General features: G+C 37.8%; 1 protein-coding gene across 7 annotated transcripts in view; it reads right to left on the bottom strand.

Annotated features, from left to right (window-relative positions):
- Positions 1-21,306, bottom strand: part of LOC135195033 (uncharacterized) — a 311,947-nt gene that overhangs the window by 23,771 nt on the left and 266,870 nt on the right. For all 7 annotated transcript variants that reach the window (XM_064221352.1, XM_064221349.1, XM_064221348.1 and 4 more), the window contains one exon: positions 4,045-4,476. In XM_064221352.1, coding sequence (XP_064077422.1) covers positions 4,045-4,476 — 432 coding nt within the window. The remainder of the gene's footprint in view (positions 1-4,044; positions 4,477-21,306) is intronic.

Genomic DNA, 21,306 nt, shown 5'->3' on the forward strand with positions numbered 1-21,306 from the left:
CTGGTTGGCGCTCATCTTAATTCGTAGTGGAGTGGTGGTATATAAAAGTTATGGGTCACCTCCTACTTCGTGGGAACTTTGCAGCGAAGGAAGTAATCCAATAACTAGCAAAGTATGATAAGAAATGAAACATTCAAGAATTACTTTATACATATACAGCATAGTAATGATTAATTTCAGCTAATTCTCTAGGTTTGATGCATATTGGCTTATGATAATTCAGTACTAAGAGAAATTGAATAATATTATCAAGTTAGCCTAGCGTATACGATGATAGATACCATGGTAAATCGGACTCAGATTCGGACCAATATCGGCATAATTGAGCAATGCCTATCAGGCTGCTGACGCCTACATATAATTATGGAATAAAAACATAACGATTATTCATCTTTTCTGTGAATCTTTTAAAAATTATACATTACTCTATCCTGTTATATTGTATGTATTCTCATATTACGTATTATATCATAAAATACTAACAAAGTGGTCAATGTTTTGGTTTGGAAATCAGCTGATGGGAAATACGAGTTTATTTTGTCGTATTTAGCTCAATTTGGAGCAAACTGTTTTGCTTCTAGTTAGCATTAAAGAATATCTAGATACTTTTCTTATTTGAGACAAGATCAACTTTTCATTATAAGACGTGTTAATTTTAAGTCGAAATGTGAATTTAACCCTTAAACGCCGACTTGACGTATTATACGTCGACTAAAATCGTCTGTCGGGTGCTAAGTAGACGTATGGTACGTCGACTACAAAAGGTTTTTTAAATATTTGCGGAAAAATAGTTATAGGCCTAGTTTGAGAAAAATTTTTAAATCACACGCCTTAAGGGATGCTGGGAGTTCACGGATCACGCTGTTGTTTTGTTTACAAGCGTTACCCAGGCACGCACTTGTGAATTGCTTTCTTCTCGCACTAGAAAGCATCAGCGATGGATCTCGGAAATTCTTTCGTCACTTTGCCCTAATTTTTGCACCGTTTTATATTAGCCATTACATAGAGTTTTATATATGAAAATGTGCGCAATTTCCCATAGAATACAACGAAAACAACCCATGGTTGTAGGTTTTATAAGTTTTGAAATATTTTTATATAAATAATGATAAGTGCCACAATTTCAACCTTTGGTCAACTTTGACTTGAACAAAATGGTCAAAAAATGCAATTGTAAGCTAAAACTCTTACATTCTAGTAATATTCAATCATTTACCTTCATTTTGCAACAAATTGTTAGTCTCTAGCACCATATTTCGATTTATCGTTAATTTCTGAAAAAAAATTTTCCTTACCTCCGCGCTCTGTAACTCGGCTGAAAATCTCGGAAATTCTTTTGTCACTTTGTCGTAATGTTTGCTCCGTTTTATATTAGCCTTTACATAAAGTTTTATATATGAAAATGTGCGCAATTTCATGTAGAATACAACAATAAATAACTCATGGTTATAGCTTTTATCAATTTTGAAATATTTTCATATACATAATCACGATGTGCCAAAATTTCAACCTTCGGTCAACTTTGACTCGACCAAAATGGCCGAAAAACGCAATTGTAAGCTAAAACTCTTACATTCTAGTAACATTCAATAATTTACCTACATTTTGCAACAAACGGGAAATCTCTAGCACAATATTTTGATTTATGGTGAATTTTTAAAAAAACCCTTTCCTTACCTCCACGCGCGGTAACTGCTGAAAATCTCAGAATTTCTTTAGTAACCTTGTCGTAATTTTTGCACCGTTTCCTATTAGGCATTACATAATGTGTTTGACATGAAAATATGCGAAATTTCATGTTTCTCATATAAATCACAATAAGTGCCAAAATTTAAACCTATGGTCAACTTTGACTCGACCGAAATGGTTGAAAAATGCAATTGTAAGCTAAAACTCTTACATTCTAGTAACATTCAATCATTTACCTTCATTTTGCAACAAATTGGAAGTCTCTAGCACAATATTTCGATTTATGGTGAATTTTTGAAAAAACCTTTTCCTTACCTCCGTGCGCGGTAACTGCTGAAAATCTCAGAATTTCTTTAGTCACCTTGTCGTAATTTTAGCACCGTTTTCTATTAGGCGTTACATAAAGTATTATCCATAAAAATGTGCGCAATTTCATGTAGAATGCAACATAAAATAACTCATGGTTGTAGCTTTTATCAGTTTTGAAATATTTTCATATAAATCACGATAAATAGAAAAAATTCGACCTTCGGTCAACTTTAACTTGACCGAAATGGTAAAAAACTGCAATTGTAAGCTAAAACACTTACAGTCTAGTAATATCCAATCAATTACCTTCATTTTGCAACAAACAGGAAGTCTCCAGCACAATATTTTGATTTATCATGAATTTTAGAAAAAAAACTTTTTTTTATGTCCGCGCGTTACAAATTCATGCATTATTTTGTGATAATATTTTCTCTGTGTTGCTTTAATAGTTTTACAATTTGTTATATACCAATATCATTGTAATTTAGTGTACAATACAACGAAAAAACATTAACTTATTAGCTTTAACCGTTTTGCCCACAGCATGATTTGTGTACGTGAAAAAAAAAATTTTTGCGCTGTCATGTATTCCAATATTTATATGTGATAATGATATTTTTTGAAATTTCTGATGGTTGCATACTAAACTTCAGGCAATGACAAAAAAAGGAGCCAAAAATGAACTCTTAATCTTAAAAACTAAGCATGCTATTTTTTTTTTTTTTTTACTTTTTTCTGCTGCGGCGCTAACTCCCGAACGCCGCCGGCATACTACAGACACTTTAGTAAATAAAGGCTTGGCGTTTAAGGTTTAATACGTCTTGTTAAGAACTAAATTATTTTTTTTGTTAACAGACTGCTTTGTGGGCATGTTTATTGTGTAAGGAAAATGACATGATTAGGTTCTCTATTTTCACTTGATTTCTTCGTAGTTTGAGCTTTACCGTTATGTTATTTATCTTTTATCAAGTGTGAAAATAGCAGTAAACTGTATTCTTTCAAGACCTGAAGTTTTGATTAAAATGATTAGATCTCAACTTTATCTACGGTTGTGTTTAATCGGATAAGTTTACAGGAGTTTTATCTTTGTTACCGATGCACAATTATGTTTAAATTTAACAGTATACTTCCTTACTGATCTTTGATCTATAGGGAACAAAGTCATTACCTAAAAATATATCAGTCCTATTATACATAACGTCATTTATAACATAACTGCGGTAATTGTTTAATATCGTACGATGGTTGAAATACAAGCCAAATGGATGTTTTTATCCAATTCGGTTGTAATTAGCAAAAGGTTGTTTTTCATTCGGTTATTCATGGCTGTACATATTTACCAAACGAGTAAAATGTTAAAACAAAACTTTCATAATTCTCTTTTGCTGTTTTTTTTTAACTTAACTAACTAGAAGATGGGATAAAGTTAGGCTATTGTAATTTGGTGTCTCTCTTGCTGCCTGGTTGTACGCTGCTGGGCTGCACCCATTATGAGTGAAATTTAAAAATATTTTCCAAATATTGTATCAGTATTAACTGCTAACCCTATCGTAAAATTGGATTAGCGTAAGACAAATTATCATAACTCGAACACTACCTGTAATAACAAAACAAGAAAAAACTCATCCTGAGATTTCAGTGGATGTGTACATCATTGAAATTGGGTTAAACAACTGTAAAATAATGAATAAGCTCCCGCCAGTACTCGGTGTTTATGCCAAGCCTGGCAGGAACAGACTGAGGTTATCTGTTAAAATTATTTATAAGATTTCCACTAGTGGGCGGAACTAGTCATCTATACAGATGTTTGAAGTGTTACCTGCAAATTTTGAATTCTAGCTGCCATGCAAGTGGAACTAATAGCTATATAATTACTTGGTAAGTTACTTATGTAAAACAACAATTTGTTCATAAAGCTAAATGGTATTGATATACTATTCAATAAATAATACAGTGATAATACATAGTTATGTATCAATGATTTACCTCATAAAGATTACATCTGTTTATAAATTAAATACAGAACAGAAAAAGTACAATGTTCACCTTGGGGACTTTGCAAAACCTGGACTGGTCTCCTGGGATTCCAATATATTTTCACTAAAAGAGCGATTGAATGGTTCCATATGATTCTGAATAAAACTTGGTTGCAAAAAATTTATATTCTCGGACAAAATTCTTCTGCCACCACTACGACGACGAACTCTAGGGTGTATGATTACACTCTCAGAACTTGAAAGCAATGGCTCTAAATCCTCTGGTGTGTAATCAGAGGAATTACTTGCACCACTTAAATTTCTGTGTCTTCTACGGCTTGGAGACAAGTATGGATCAGGGGAACTTCCTCTGGACCAGCTAGCTTGGTGAATGCGTCGTGGTCTTACTGAACAGCGAAGACCAGGTGATGCAGCACCCAAATTATCTAAAGATTCTGAGAGTACTAGACCTATGGATCGCATACTTAATGTGTCTCTGTCTCTGTAAAAGAAATGGAACATTTATTATGTCAACATGGAAAATTAGAATGCAAAAAGCTTTCCACACTTGTTTCTAAAAAAACTCATTAAACAGCACAATACCTTTCATCAAAGTTTAACAAAATCTTCATTCACACCTACATTTGTCACACAAAATAAAATTGACCTTCTACACATTGCCATAGTAACCTACAATTCAATAATGTTTAATTGGTGATGTTGGTACCTCTTCAGTCACTTTTGCTCTTTTATTCTGCTTCTCTGCATGACAAGGTGTCATATAATATATAGTCAATTAGCTAGGGGAGGGAAGGAACTTGCAAAGTAAGTGTATATACAATATAGAAATGGATTTTAAGATTTTTGCAAACTTGCATATAATTACTGGGAAGGTGGCTAATGACTACTAACCAACTGCTTGAATTTTCATCATGACTGAAGGTCTGCAACATTGTACCTGGCTGAATTATTCACATTGTACCAGGTTACAGCTGTCAGCAGCAGCTCAACTTTGAAAGAAGTCAGTGTGAAACCTAGTGGACTGTGACAAAACTGGCCAAAAACAGTCAACTACTCCAGTGAACATGAACACATCTATACATTAAGTATGGGTGTAATGTGACAGCTAAAGAATAAGGAAATTGTTGTTTTCATCAGCTTGAAAGTAACTGACCACAACCTACGAATGTAGATTTGGCCAAACTCAAATTAAAAGATGACATATCAGCTCCTGGTAAGTAATGAAGCTGTTTAAATTCTTAGTCATCAAAAATTTATCTTGAGCCTAAGGAAATATTAGGGTGAGAGGATACTTAGTGCTACAGGTGCTCTTTTAGTCAGGTTCAGGTACCAACAATGATTTCATTTTATGCAAGTGGAATAGACACAAAAGACTTAGCTAGAAGGTTACAGAGTGATCAAGGTAGCTTCTAATCTAGCACTTTGGTTCACATGGTCATATCCATTCTTAATTTATGAAAAAATTTTGAAGATAAAAAATAAGACAATATAGGTCAGGACTAATTTTATTATTAATTTCCTTAACTAGACCAATTAGCTGATCAAATCTTAGCTCTTATGAGATTGGTTCCAAAGGATTTTTTCATAATGAAATGAAAAAGATATTTTACTCTTGAGTGAATATTTTCAAACTGGATGAACTGAAAATTTTGATCACTCCAACAATATTGTTTTGTAAGATTTGTGACCAATGTCCGATTTAAAAAATCAATTAAAATATATAATAAATGCAGTGTACCATATGAAAACTTAGGCCACAACATCAATGGAAACAAACAAAATTCAGAGGGGCTTGTGACAAATTCATAAAGGGTAATGAACTGAGAGCAACAGTAGAACATGGTAAAAATTTGTTGCAGCTCTAACACCACTAACAACTTTTTTTCTCTCTCCTAGAGATGGCTATAGGTAATGCAACAGAAAATTATGATGAGTCATACAGATTACTCTACAACAACAAAGGGACAAAATGGAAAAATTCAAAAGCCAAGAGTCTTCCAAACACTCAAAAAGCAATCACTGAAGTGTACAGATTGAGAAGAAATTCAAATGAAAGAGAGAAAGGGTACCTTAGTAGTTGACCCTTTAACGCCAACTGGATGTATTTTACGTTGACTTTTTTTGTCTCTCGGGTGCCGCCTGGACGTATTTTACGTCGACATACAAAAGTTTTTTTAAAAATTCGCGGAAAAATACTTATAGGCCTACCAGCCGAAAACTTTTGAATCACGCGCCTTGGGGGATGCTGGGAGTTCACAGATCAAGGTGTTGTTTTGTTTACAATCGTTATGCAGGCGCGCAAGCGCTAATTTCTTTCTTGCCGCACTAAAAATTATGGGTGACACATCTCAGAAACTATTTCGTCACTTTGACATAATTTTTGTACCATTTTAAATTTGCCGTTACATGGAGTATTATATATGAAAATGTGCGCATTTTTATGTAGAATACAACAAAAAAAATACTCATGATTGTAGCTTTTATCAGTTTTAAGATATTGTCATATAAATAACAATAAGTGCCAAAATTTCAACCTTCGGTCAACTTTGACTCTACCGAAATGGTCGAAAAACACAATTGTAAGCTAACACTCTTATATTTTAGTAATTTTCAATCATTTACCTTCATTTTGCAACAAATTGGAAGTCTCTACCACAATATTTCGATTTATGGTGAATTTATGAAAAAACGTTTTCCTTACGTCCGCGCGGTAACACTTCCGAAAAAAATCATACGTGCAATTGTGGTAATGTTTGCACCATTTTAAATTAGCCGTTACATAAATTTTTATATATGGAAATGTGCGCAATTTCATGCACAATACAACAAAAAACAACCCATGGTTGTAGCTTTTATCAGTTTTGAAATATTTTCATATAAAAAATGATAAGACACACATTTTCAACCTTCGGTCAACTTTGACTCTACCGAAATGGTCGAAAAACGCAATTGTAAGCTAAAACTCTTATATTCTAGTAATATTCAATCATTTACCTTAATTTTGCAACAAATTGGAAGTCTCTACCACAATATTTCGATTTATGGTGAATTTATGAAAAAAATAACATTTTCCTTACATCCGCGCGGTAACTTCCGAAAAAATCATACGTGCGGTTGTGGTAATGTTTGCACCATTTTAAATTAGCCGTTACATAAAGTTTTATATATGAAAATGTGCGCAATTTTATGAAGAATACAACAATAAATAATTGAAGGTTGTAGCTTTTCTCATTTTCGAACTATTTGCATATAAATCACGAAATGGTCGAAAAACGCAATTGTAAGCTAAAAATCTTACAGTCTAGTAATATTAAGTCATTTATCTTCATTTTGAAACAAATTCAAAGTCTCTAGCACAATATTTAGAATTATGGTGAATTTAAAAAAAAAACTTTCCTTCCCTCCGCACGCAGATTCTCCCCCGCAAATCTCCAAAATGCGTATGTCGCATTCTCGGAATATTTGCTCCATTTCATAATAGGCATTTCATAGAGTTTTATATATGAAAATGTGCGCAATTTCATGTAGAATAAAACAAAAAATATTTGAATGTTGTAGCTTTTCTAATTTCCGAAATAATTGCATATAAAATAATATATAAAAGAATTCGACATTCGGTCAACTTTAACTCGTCAGATATGGTCGAAAACTGCAATTGTAAGCTAATACTCTTACAGTATAGTAATATTCAATCATTTGTCTTCATTTTAAAACAAATTGGAAGTCTCTAGGACAATATTTAGATTTATGGTGAACTTTTGAAAAAAATATTTGTTTATGTCAGCGCGTTACGAATTCATGCATCATTTTGTGATAATATTTTCTCTGTGTTGCTTTTATCGTTTTACAATGTGTTATATACCAAAATTATCGCAATTTAGTGTACATTACAACGAAAAAAAATTTACTTGTTACCTTCAACCGTTTTGTGCATAGCGCGATTTGAATACAATTATATATGAAATTTTGTTTTGGCGCTATCATATATCGCATTATTTATATATGATAATGATAAATTTTTTCATTTCTGATGGTTGCATACTAAACTTCAGGCAATGACAAAAAAAGGAGCCAAAAATAAACTCTTAATCTTGAAAACTAAGCGTGCTGTGATTTTTTGAAAAATATATTTTTTCCGCTTTCGCGCTCACTCCGAGACCCCCTCGGCACACGGAAGACAATTTTTAATATACCCTTTTGGCATTTAAGGGTTAACTGCAACTGACAAAGTACGTAGTTCGAAATTCAAGGATTGTTCCAATCTACAAAGAATGGCAAAAATTACATTTTCAAGGAAAAGGTTAATATCTAATAAAATAAAATAGACCATACACAAATGCACGAAAAAATCTTCAACATTAAACTATCTAACTCATGATGTTATCAATACAGTGGCACCTCAACCTAGCAGATTTCATTAATTAATGGCCTTGCTCAAGTCTGATAAAAATTATACAAAAATTTTGTATTTAACAGAGAAATGTAGTAAGTACAATAGGGTTATTAGACAGTATACTGAGGCTTGTAAGGGCTTGAAGGGTGTTATTGCTGTTTTTAAAAGGTTTTTCTATTTGAATCCTGTAACAAATTAACAATATAAGATGACATATTTCTGTGCACAAAGCACTGACACACACATGTATAGTATAACAAAGGCATAGAATTGTGGCTCATAAAATACGTAACTGGTCATGATAGGTGCCAATAACTGAAAGTACCTTTCAAGTTGTAGAAATTCAACATGTATCATTTAATGAAGGAGAGAAAAGAATGTACTTGAAAAGAATGTACAGTATTAGGAAATCATGGAAAAATGACAGTCTTACAGGGAGGAAAAGAGCTTTGGAATTCTGGACAAGGTTGTTAACAATGTTTTCAACTTGCAGATAAGAGGACTGAAGACAAGGAGAGCAAGAAAGGTATCATAAGATTACTGTTCTTCTGTCTGTTGGACATAAGATTTAAGTGTGGGGGTATGTGACACCAGAAATGTGGGCATATATGTGATTGATGGGGTTGCGACAAAATGAATCATATTCCTTATATAATTTAGCTAAGAAAAGACAATACTGAATTCAAGTCCAGAAAGCTTCTCTTTTATAAAACAATCTTAAAGTCCTTATAACTCATTTATCAGTCTTCTAAGAACAACCAGTAACAAAGTATAGTATATATTTACCTCAAAAAAGTAATCCATAATTAATATTGCAAGCTATGGGCAAAAAAATAAAACAAACATTAGAACAAAATTCTTAAGGATACACTTTATGTAAAAACAGGCATTTGGGTGCCCTACTATCACAACAAACAAGTATTAATTAAAATTGAATGGTTTCTGTCAATGGCTAAAGATTACTTTGACATGAGTTGTAGTTTTATTCTTCAAAATTAAGAAAATAATTTTTGAACAAAAGTTACAATTATGACAAACTTTTAATTAATCTGTATTTTTCATAGCTAAAAAACTTGAGACCTTAACAGTAGGATAAATCTTCTGGCACCAGCCAGAATTCAGATAAAAACAATAAAAAACTAAATGCAAGGAATCTGTGGCATCTGGCATTCGACACATAGCTGAGGTGGAAGCGAGTCAGAGACCGTGGTTGAATCCAGTGACCCATCAGTCTTTCTTCCATCCAGGATGAAACAAGAGGGGTGGCTAGAGGTGGGGAGTCATATTAAGACCTCAGATTTGTTAGCTAAGAATAATACAAATTAATTGAAAATTTGTCACTTGTTCATATGTGGAACAAACCTTCAATCTTAACAGTTGGATAGACTCACACTTGGAGGGAGGTATGAGAATCCTGACTGACTGGAGGTTCGGCACACCTGATCATTCTTCATAGAAATGAGAATTCTAAAGAAGAGGACCTAAGCCTTTGAGATGTTAGATATGTGGATATCTAACACTCAGTCCACTGGGTACAAATACAATGAAACATATCCAGATTCATTGCATATACAGAAGAAAAATAAGAACACACCTGTTCAAGCAACAAACCATGTTAGGCCAGGTATTCAAGCACAGGTTTACCTGTCAGTCCACCCAAGACCATTCAACATGCAAGTGTCCACACATGAAGAATAGAACTGTCAGTCGGACAGTCAACTTGAGGTCACTGCCCTCATTTCTCGTCTAGCCTTCATCGTGGCAACACTACATGGCAGCGATGGAAACTTCCCTAGATGATAAGGTGTTGGAGCTACATAGACTACTTGCTGCCATGGCAAATCACTTCAAAATAGGATAGAAGCAAAAATGCATAAAAGAGTATTGTTTAAACATTACCTATCAAAGAGAGATGTCTATTCTCATACAATATTAATGAATAAGGTTAGATTAGACCTGGGGGTTGCTTAATTATGAAATAAGACCGTGAATCCTACTTTCACTAGTAACACACTTCATATAAAGGCAGGACTGGCCTAGGCCTATACCAAATTGTATTTATCACTTGGAAATAGTTTTTTATTTATTATGTGATTTGGACTTACATCCACGATAATGCAAGTCTATAAATAGCACTGCAGGGTCTAACAATGAAATTAATTAGGCCTATACATAGTTTATTCATATTCTGGTCAGAGTGGCTGAGATCCTTCACCGGTGAAATCCCGAGATGAACCATCATAAAATCATAGGTTACCAATCCACACGTGCGATCACCTGTCAGTCGGTCGAAAGAATTTAGGTAATTCCAATAGTTCATCAGTTTTGGTGAGTGGACTGACTGCACACAAACTGTCGTCCACGCATACGTTTTATCATCAGTTTTGATCAAATGACAAGGAGACTGACAGGTAAACTTGTGTGTGAATACCCGGCCTTAGTCACAAGAAATGGTTTTGTCACAGCTCCTCACTCCCCTTGCTGGAGAGAGGAGTTGAAGCTACGAGAAGCAGATTTGTATGTTGTACTATGGAACAATAGAAGTGCTGTAAGAGTATAGCTGCAATGTTTACCTGCATCAAGCCAGTTCCAGCATATGATGTGACTATTTTTCAAACTGCCTATAGGTATGAAGAAAGAAGAAAAGGGAAAGAAAAGAAGAGACCGGTAATCTCACTCATCCCCTACTCCACACTCATCTTAGGCATGATAAAAACTGACCCACCAGGGGCAATGGATGAGTTACACTTGTTGAACAGCCACCACTGGACCCAAGGAAGATGTGTCCAAGGGTCTGTGGGCAACAACCTTCAGGTAGAATAAAAGTAGTTTGAAGCAGTCAGGAACCAGCATTCAAAATCCTATGAACCTATTACTCTGGTGTCATGAGCTTGTGCATGCACTGAATTGATGACAGAACTTGACAATGAGGAGTAGGCTTGCCTAATCACCTCTGTAGCTAAACAAAAGGGTATTATAGGACATCTCTTTCTTGACTTGTGTGTTGACATAAGTCTACGACACTTAAACTCTAAGTGACGAGTTCTTCAGGTAACAATGAAGTGATTTGACGGGTCAAAGCAGAAACTCTTGTTGGTTGCTAATAACAAACTCCATACTGTAAGGAATGGAAAAGGTGGCAAATCTGTCATCATGAACTGTGGGAATCTGAGTTGTAGCCATGAATTCCAGGGCAAATTCCAAAGCTACTGACCCAACCTCTTGTGAGTTTATGTCAAGCCTGATCACGAAGCTCTCTAACTCTTCCAAGGAAGCCAATGTCAGAAGGAAAACTGTTTCCAAAGTCAGCTTCCTATAAGATGATTGACGCATGGGCTCAAAGGAGTTCAAGTGAGACTACTCAGTACCAGAGTAAGGTCCCACGTAGGTGGTCTGAGTTTCCTAAGCGAATAAGACCACTCAAAGCTCTTGAAAAACACAGAATTCCTAGAGCGAAGTGATGTCCACAACCTTCAGATGAGCTAATCACAAGTCAGCCCTGAAGCCCTTCACCAGTATAAACAGAAAGAATTTCCTCTGTTCTGAAAAAGATCCAGAAGATCTTTATCTACTGAACAGAAATTCTGAGTGGAGAGAAATCCCTTTGATGATACCAATCACAACAGCAGACGGCTCATCTTGTATACAGCTGATGAAGATCCTCTGAAGTAGATTTAGCATCCTGCAATGACAAGGACGGGGCCACCGATGCAGTGGAGAAGGAGGTGACCCAGGGAAAAAGACACCTCTCCTTCCTCACACACCCTCTTAGCAGGAGAAGAGGGAGGAGACGCATCACACTTGCTCACAGCCCTCTCAGCAAAGTGAAGGCAGCAAACCTATCCTCTAAAACATAATCCAATCTCAAGAACCGCCTAACATAAAGCCTCGGACGGATCCGTAAAAGAGGACACAGAGATCATAGTTGGAAGAGGATAAGTCACTGATGGCAACAATGAGGTCACATGAGCAAATGATGATGACACAGGAACGAGAGGTAGCACAGCAGTCCCAACCAATGACACCGACGTAGCTGGGAGTGACGTCATGACCTCCCTCGACCCGAGCTAGCAGCTGGCCTCACTGGAGGAGCGATAACATGATACCCAGGCGGCACAATACAAGATGGGTGACTGTGGGCACTAACGTAGAGAAGGGCGAGCTTCCATGAAATGTGTCAACAACCCCTCCAAGGAGGGAGAACCCCGTAGACCAAGCAACGCCCAGAGGACCACCAGTTTAGATGTCTCTGACTCTGAAACAAAGGAAACAGATGAAACAGCCTCCTCACTCCCAGGAAACATAATACCCGAGGAAGAGGGAACGACATTACATACTCATTAAATCAGTATGAGGACCTCCCAATACTTCCAAAGACAAATCAATGGAAGAAAAAGAAGGAGAGACAGGTACAAAAACACTAGCATCATGGGGTGTGACTGAGGGAGAAGACGAAGCATCTAGGCGAGGAGAAGAAAACCCTTCCCAAGAAGGAAGAGTCGAAACTCTGCAATGTTCCCTCTTACCATAAAATAACTTCCACTGCAATCTAGTACACGCACAACATTCCGGGCAGAGATTCGTCACAGTACAGAAATTAGAATGGCACCTACTGCAAGTTGAATGGGGGTCTGTACCAGACGAAGTCAGGAAATGAGAACATGGGAAACCTTGAACATCCGGGCACATACGCTGAGAAGGCCGTGAAGATGCAGAGGAAGCCATACTGACACATACACACACAGAGACAACAAACAAGAGCGAAACAAGGGCAAAACAAACGCCTTGGATGGAGAGTAAGCAACCGCGTCACTCCGCAAGGTGGTTAAGAAATATAGACTAATGTGATGGCGCGGGATGCGCTGCCTTTGACCAGCTTTCACCCAATATGCGCACGCATTGCCAGACTTCACAGATTTCTTGCTTTACAATCTCTGATTGTTTAACCGGTCCCAGCTAGGTGCTTAAAAATTATCCTATTGCTAAGACTGAAGGTTTGTTTCGCGTATCAACAACAAGAGATTTCTGAGAGGTAGAGGGGCAATGATCATCTCCACAGGAACATGTCTATGTATGTGGAAGGTAGACATGCCCATGAGAGAAAGATGCTACAGCTCTCGGGGAAACATCCATGGATGTGTATCACATCTGTGTAAATCTGGAACTAAGGTGACCAAGTCACGAAAGTGAGGGCATTGAGGCGACAACACCTAGCTGGAAACATGTACCTGAATGTCCAGAATCTCTCATGCCAAGGAAACTGCATCAACTCTGGCTAGAACATTTTCACAGTAACTTCAAACTGGAGAGACTTAACGAATTGGGGTTCCGAAGAAAACCGAGTGTAGGAAGCATCCTCAAGTCTTGGTGTTCAAAGAAATAAAAAACTCGGATGAGCAACCAAGCAACGAACAGGACGAAGGTTGGTTGCTCCCTCTATCCAAGTGTCAGAAGAAACAAGGGAGAAGATACTAGTTTGGGAACATCCCGTAACTAATATCAGAGACTACGGTTAACTCTCCAAATCTGAGGAAATTGCGCACTTGGAGCTCTGTGTTGAATCTTGAAGAGAAGCTCATGACATGAAACAAGATCTCCCTTCAACTCTTACAGCAACCAGAGGGCCTCACCAGTACAAGTGAAGAAAAGTGAAGAATTACCAGGAAAATCCAACGCCTAAGGTAGCAAAAGACGGGTTGTACCTCTCCTGAAACAGAGTTGTTCGAAACTATGTTATCATAAGAACTAGCCCTGACGTCACAAACTCATCATGACATCACATAGCAAACTACTTCTACAGAGAAAAAACAATGTGTAAGAGTGGATTAATCATATTCAAACAAAACTGTAGTGACAAATTTATTTCATATGACAAATAGAAGAAAGCCACAGAAGCAGACAAAGCCAAATTGAAGAAGTTGTCTGTTACGATTGGTACCCCTGCATGATGACATAAAACTTCTCAAGCAATCACGTAGCAGGGGCTCCAAGGCTTGAAAGGAACACACTGCCGTCAGGACTGACTGGATTCCAAACTCCCATCACAGCACCAATGAGCATACCAAACAAAAGTGAACAAACAACTCTGGCAGAGGGAAGCAAATGCAGAGGGGCTCCCAAGTTTTCAGCAGCACATGCTGCTGCCCGACTTGAAGGTAATAAGCAGGGCTTACAGCTGTATAACCTGAAATGAAACAAATAATATGCCTTCCCCCCTCAGGAAGAGACATCTAGTGAGAGAAGGAAAAGAAATATATTTTTATGTACGGGAAAAGGGAAGGAAGGAAGCTGTAAAACTCATTAAACATAAAACTATCCCGTGCACCGTCCAATACTTCCAAAGACGAATCAATTGAAGAAAAGATGCAGGAGGAAGACTACTGGAAGAAGGAAACGCTGAAATGTCCACTTGAGGAGGCGAAAAACCTTCCCAAGACAGATAAGTCTACACCTTATGTTAATCCCTCTTCTTATAGAAAGCCATCCACTGAGATTTAAGCCAGGAATGACATTCAAGGGACGGATTAGAGGTAGTACAAAATTCACACGACACCTACTGCAAGTCGAATGGGAATCTGTAACAGAAACAAAAAACATGTAAAATGGAAGTCCCTGAACTCCCAGACACATACGTTGACGAGGCTTAGAACTCTGGGAGGAATCCAAGATCAAAGGACAGACACGCACACATACTCTAAAATGCAAAGAAATAATGGGCAAACAAAGCAACCGGCTTGGGAAGGAGAGCACAATGCGGCTACTCTCCAAGGCGGCCAAGACTGATGTGTCACGAGGTCCCAAGATTGGTTGGTGACCAGCTTCCATTTCTTACATGCATGGGTTGCCAGATTCCAAAGATTCCTTGCTTTACAATCTTTGATTGTTGTTAACTAGTTTCCAGCTGGCACTACAAGATTATCCTATTGTTAAGACAGGAGGTTTGTTCAACATATGAACAAATGATTTTTGATGATATAATTAGTAAGAGGCATTCCACCTAGCAAGGGAATATGCCACTGCAAAAAATCTAACATCATTTCAAGAATCACTCCAACACTTGGTTTAATGGTTCTGCCAAAAGCAATATGTCCACTCTTCGCTTAATGGCCTGGTTAAGATTCCACAAACCACACCATTGATAAATCTCATTATTATGCCAAGACCTGATTGAAAGTTTACTTAAACCTACCACACAATATTTCTTCTTTATGAAATATACTTTTTAAATAGAATATTTTCTACAATCTGCAACACAGATCTTTGATAATAATTAATGCCCCTCAAACCAAGGAAAGAACAACCTTAGCTAGACATACCTAGAACATTCAGTTGCATAAAACATTTCTTGCTATTCTCAAGTTTAAAATGGAATTGTTGTTCTACTTATCTTTACCAGTAAGCTTTAATACAGAACGTTCACAGTTGCCACTCTTCAAATACTAAGTTAGCCTACCTGTCTTAAGAATTTCATAAATTCAAACAATACATGTATGGACACACAATACAGAAAAAATTACCTCATTGAAATGGTCTTAATGTGCTAAATCCTGGCTGATTTCAAAATTAATATTAATTTAAATTTTCAGTGGAAACAATGTTGTTAATATTAATCACAATCAAATATAAACTAAAGATAAATTTAAATAATACACTAAGTACATTTTATATAAAGCAAAACAAAGTTAATTAGATATGAAACTTTTGAAAAGTGAATTTCCAGTCTTTTTGAGCTGGTGGTTCCAGGATTCTGCCTTTACCTCTGGGTTCATTACTCTGTTCATGAGATTTGGCATAGTAATTAGATATAAAACACACAAGAGAAATGGAAGAAATACCCAACAATACAATTCACATCAGTGAAGCGCAAGATGAAATATCAACTGGTATTTTTGTGAAAATGTAGATTATGTATTTTCAATTCTATTTTGACCGAGTAAAGGAAAAAAAGAAAGAAAATACTTTAATTACACAACTAAACATAGTGTTGTGAAGAAGTATAGAGAAAAAAGAAAATCTGTGTGAAAAATTAATAAGAGCAAAACATGAAAAACACAAAACATGTGAAACAGAAAATTTGTTACCACAATAATCCTAAAACTGCAACTGAAATTGTCAAAAGTAAGTCGTCAGTGCTCAAAATAGTCATTCTGTAAACTTTCTACCCTAGGTGTTACTGTGAATTATCATTAAGTCAGTACTAAGTACAGAGTGGGTGTACAGTAAACTTGAGTAAAGCTTGTTTGCTCATGGTATGAACGCATTATTGTAACACAAGAAATACGTAATTATAAACTAGATCATGGTAATTTGGTAACACCAATTTGTTTCAGTATTGACTGTCCCCTTGCTCTTCTCCATACCCTATTCTTAGCAATAGGAGTTACAATGGTGGCTCACTCTTCTGCTTGTAACGATAATCAGTATAATAATTCTCTTATATAAAACACAAATGTGTGCCCATATTTTCTCAAAAGTGTAAAACCCCTAACTGCAATAGGACTATCACTCACTGACCATGTTTGCTCTAGTAATATTTTTCTTTGAAGGATCTGTGTGAAATTAGATTTTCGGTAGAGAACTCATTTTGGTGCCACTTTAAAGCTGAATTATTTGAACTTATGTATATTACAGTACATTTAAATTGCAAAATAACAAAAATGAAACATCCAAATAAGTTGAATTTAGCTGGAATAATTTTGTACAAGGTAAAACTTCAGGACATTAACTTTTCAATCATAAACAGTTCATCGCTAATTTGATGTCCATTTCAGAGCTAAGCATATTATTGTACTCTTTATGGTATGGGTATACTGTAAGTATGTACTGTATTTAAAATGGTTACATATATGTACTATCCTGTAACTTTTATTTACAGAAAGGGCCCAAGGTTTTCTTTGCATTCACCTAAATTTAGTAACATACATGAAGCACTGAATTATAAACTGTAATTTTTAGTCACTTTTGATAAGCATGGGCACAGTGAGTTAAATAATATCATTAATCAATACATGTACTTATAATCTTCTTAGCCATATGATGAGTTTTTCCTGTTAACGCTCGACTGAACTGAGGGAATGTCGCTTTTCATCTTGGGAAATCTCAAAACAGCATCTCTCATGATGTAAAACTTGCTTTTAAATCATCCCAATTTAGAGAAATGTTTTACATTGCATAGGTCAGCTTCTAAGCTAACATAACTTTTGATATACTGCTCTTCCAGATATTGTTTGACTGGAACTTGGAAAATGTACACAGAGAAAACATGAAGTATTTATGATAAAACAAAGTTTTATGAATACTTACCTGGCAGTTATATATATATAGCTATAGTCTCCATCGGTCCGGCAGATTTTTCAAAACTCGCGGCAACCGCCGAGTGGTAGGTGTTTGGTTAGGTGGTTAACAACCCTTACAGGGTGGACTTGGAACCATTCCCATTTTCTATTCCTCAGATCATCTCTTGCCCAACCTGTCTCCTGAGGGGAGGTGGGTGGGCCTTAAAATATATATATAACTGCCAGGTAAGTATTCATAAAACTTTGTTTTATCATAAATACTTCATTTTTATGAATAGAACTTACCTGGCAGTTATATATATATATAGCTGATTCACACATTTGGAGGTGGGTGAAAGACAGCCAACATCGTTGGGAAACAACTATAAGTTGTAGGTAAAAACCTTGATTCCTTACCTGCTAAGGTAGCTGACTTCAAAAGTTCCTGCCTCTTGAGTTGCTTTCCCTTAGGAGCGCCAGCCAGGATGAGACCTGCTATGCTGAAAACACTCAATAGAGTCTGTCAAACGGGGCGAGACCAACAACGTGACTAGACTTCTGCACTACCTATTCCCCTTTTTAATTAACTGCAACCTTACTCAACCTAACCACCTAACCTTGCAGACTAGATATTTTATATATCTAGCTAGACTGAGGGTGCCATCTCGACCAGACCACTCCTCAGACAACCATAAAAAACACAAACCTCAAATAAAAGGTCTATCATACTAAAAGTTAAGGTTGAGGGGAGGTAGTAACTCCTTCGCCCAATAATGAAGACGTAGCTACGTATGGGCCCAGAGAGTAGCACTTCTCGTAATCTACTCTTACCTCTCTGAGGTAATGAGAAGCGAAAACAGAGTTGCTCCTCCAAAACGTCGAGTCCATAATTTGTCTAACTGACATATTCTTCTGATATGCCAATGACGTTGAAATCGCCCTCACTTCGTGGGCCTTCACTTTTAAGAGACCGAAGTTCTCCTCCTCACATAAGAGATGAGCTTCTCTAATTGTCTCCCTCAAGAAGAATGACAATGCATTCTTCGAGAGGGGCCTTTGAGGATCCTTAACGGAACACCATAATGCACTGGATGATCCTCTTAAATTTTTTGTTCGTGACAAATATGCCCTGAGAGCTCTAACTGGGCAGAGGAGTCTCTCCTCCTCTTGACCCACTAAGTTTGTGAGGTTAGGAACCTCAAACGTCCTCGGCCAGGGTTTGGATGAGTTCTCATTCTTAGCGAGGAAGTCGAGCCTTAAAGAACAAAGTGCTCCGTCTTGACTGAAGCCTACCTGCTTCTCCATCGCTTGAATCTCGCTGACCCTTTTTGCTGTGGCGAGAGCCATCAGAAATAACGTTTTCTTAGGTAAATCTCTAAGGGTCGCTTGCGAGATGGGTTCGAACTTCCTGCCGCATAAGAATTTCAAAACCACATCCAAATTCCAAGCCGGGGGTCTTATCGTGTGCTTAGTCGTTTCAAACGACTTCAAGAGATCCTTCAAGTCCGTAGTTTGAGATAACTCCATGCCTCTATGCCTAAAGACTGCTGAAAGCATGCTTCTGTATCCTTTTATAGTGGATACGGCCAGCTTAGATTCTTGTCTGAGGAACAGCAGAAAATCTGCAATCTGGCTCACAGAGGTAGTGGTTGAGGACACTTTGTTTCGTTTACACCAAGATCGAAACACCTCCCACTTCGATTGGTAGACTCTCTGAGAAGATACCCTCCTCGCTCTTGCGATTGCTCTTGCAGCTTGCACAGAAAAGCCTCTCGCTCTGACAAGCTTCTCGATAGTCTGAATGCAGTCAGTTGTAGAGCAAGGGGGTTTTGATGATACCTCTTGAAGTGGGGCTGTCTGAGAAGCTTTGGACTTGGAGGAAGGCTTCTTGGAAAGTCCACTAGCATCTCCACTACCTCTGTGAACCACTCTCTTGCTGGCCAGAATGGAGCTATCAGGGTCATTCTTCCTGTCTCGAGAAGGGCGAATTTCTTGATGACCAGATTGATGATCTTGAACGGGGGAAACGCATAAGTGTCTATCCCTGTCCAGTCCATCAAGAAAGCGTCCACTGCTATTGCTTCCTTGTCCAGAACCAAGGAGCAGTAGTTGGGGATTCTCTTGTTCTTGTTGGAGGCGAAGAGATCTATCGATGGCCTCCCCCATAACTTCCACAGTTCCTGGCAAACCTGAAGATCGAGGGTCCACTCTGTTGGAAGAACTTGCCCTTTTCTGCTGAGCATGTCTGCCCTCACATTCTTCTGTCCCTGTACAAATCTCGTAAACAGATTTATTCCATTCTCCTTCGTCCATAGAAGGAGTTCCCTTGCTGCTTCGTATAGGGACAGGGAATGAGTTCCTCCTTGCTTTCTTATGTACGCCAGGGCTGTGGTGTTGTCCGAGTTGACCTCTACTACCTTCCCCGAGACCACTTCTTTGAAGGCTTTTAAACCTAACAGAATGGCCATCAATTCTTTCTTGTTGATCTGCCATCCTTTCTGCTGCACTTCCCAAGAGCCTGATGCTTCCTTGTTCCCCAGTGTTGCTCCCCAACCTGACTCCGAGGCATCTGAGAACAACACTAGGTCTGGGTTCTTCTTGAATAGGGATATTCCTTCCCTCAATTTTGCGGGATCCAGCCACCAACTCAACTGTCTTTTGACGTTTGCTGGAATGGGAAAGGAAAAGGAGTCCTCCTGATTCTTCCTGTCCCAGACTCTTGAGAGGAAGTGTTGCAACGGTCTGAGGTGCAACCTTCCCAGGGAGACAAACTGCTCGAGCGAGGAGAGGGTGCCCAGCAAACTCATCCAATCCCTCGCCAAGCACTTCTCTCTCCCTAGGAATTGCTGCACTTTTTCGAGGCACTTGTTCTGCCTCTCTTGAGAAGGAAAAGCCCGAAAAAGAGCCGAGTCCAGAACTATCCCCAAATAGAGAATAGTCTGACTCGGTTCCATCTGGGATTTCTCTTTGTTTATGATAAGACCCAGTTCTTGGGTCATGAGAAACGTCTTGTGCAAGTCCTCCAGACACTTGCTCTTCGATCGAGATCTTATCAGCCAGTCGTCCAGGTATAGTGATACTCTTATCCCTTCTTGATGAAGCCAAGCAGCCACGTTCGACATTACCCTTGTGAAGACTTGAGGGGCTGTGCTGAGGCCGAAACATAGGGCTCTGAACTGGAAACACCTGTCCTGAATCACGAATCTTAGAAATTTTCTTGAATTCGGGTGGATGGGGATATGAAAATAGGCGTCTTGCAAGTCCAGAGACACCATCCAGTCCCCTGGACGGACTGCTGCCAGCACCGACTGAGTCGTCTCCATAGTAAATTTGGTCTTCTCTACAAAGACGTTCAGTGCGCTGACATCTAGTACGGGTCTCCATCCCCCCCGAATTCTTGGGTACTAGAAACAGGCGATTGTAAAAGCCTGGGGATTCTAGTTCCAGAACAGGTTCTATGGCTCCCTTTCCCAGCATCTGGTCTACTAGATCTAGGAGAGCCGCTTGTTTCGTGGCGTCCGAGTATTGAGCCACTAAGGCCCTTGGTGTTCTCGAAAGAGGTGGCTTTTTCAAGAAAGGGATCTTGTAACCCTCTTTGACGACTGAGAGAGACCAGGTGTCCGCCCCCCTTTTCTTCCAGGCC

Source organism: Macrobrachium nipponense, chromosome 15, assembly GCF_015104395.2.
Source record: "Macrobrachium nipponense isolate FS-2020 chromosome 15, ASM1510439v2, whole genome shotgun sequence".
Lineage (NCBI taxonomy): Eukaryota > Metazoa > Arthropoda > Malacostraca > Decapoda > Palaemonidae > Macrobrachium > Macrobrachium nipponense.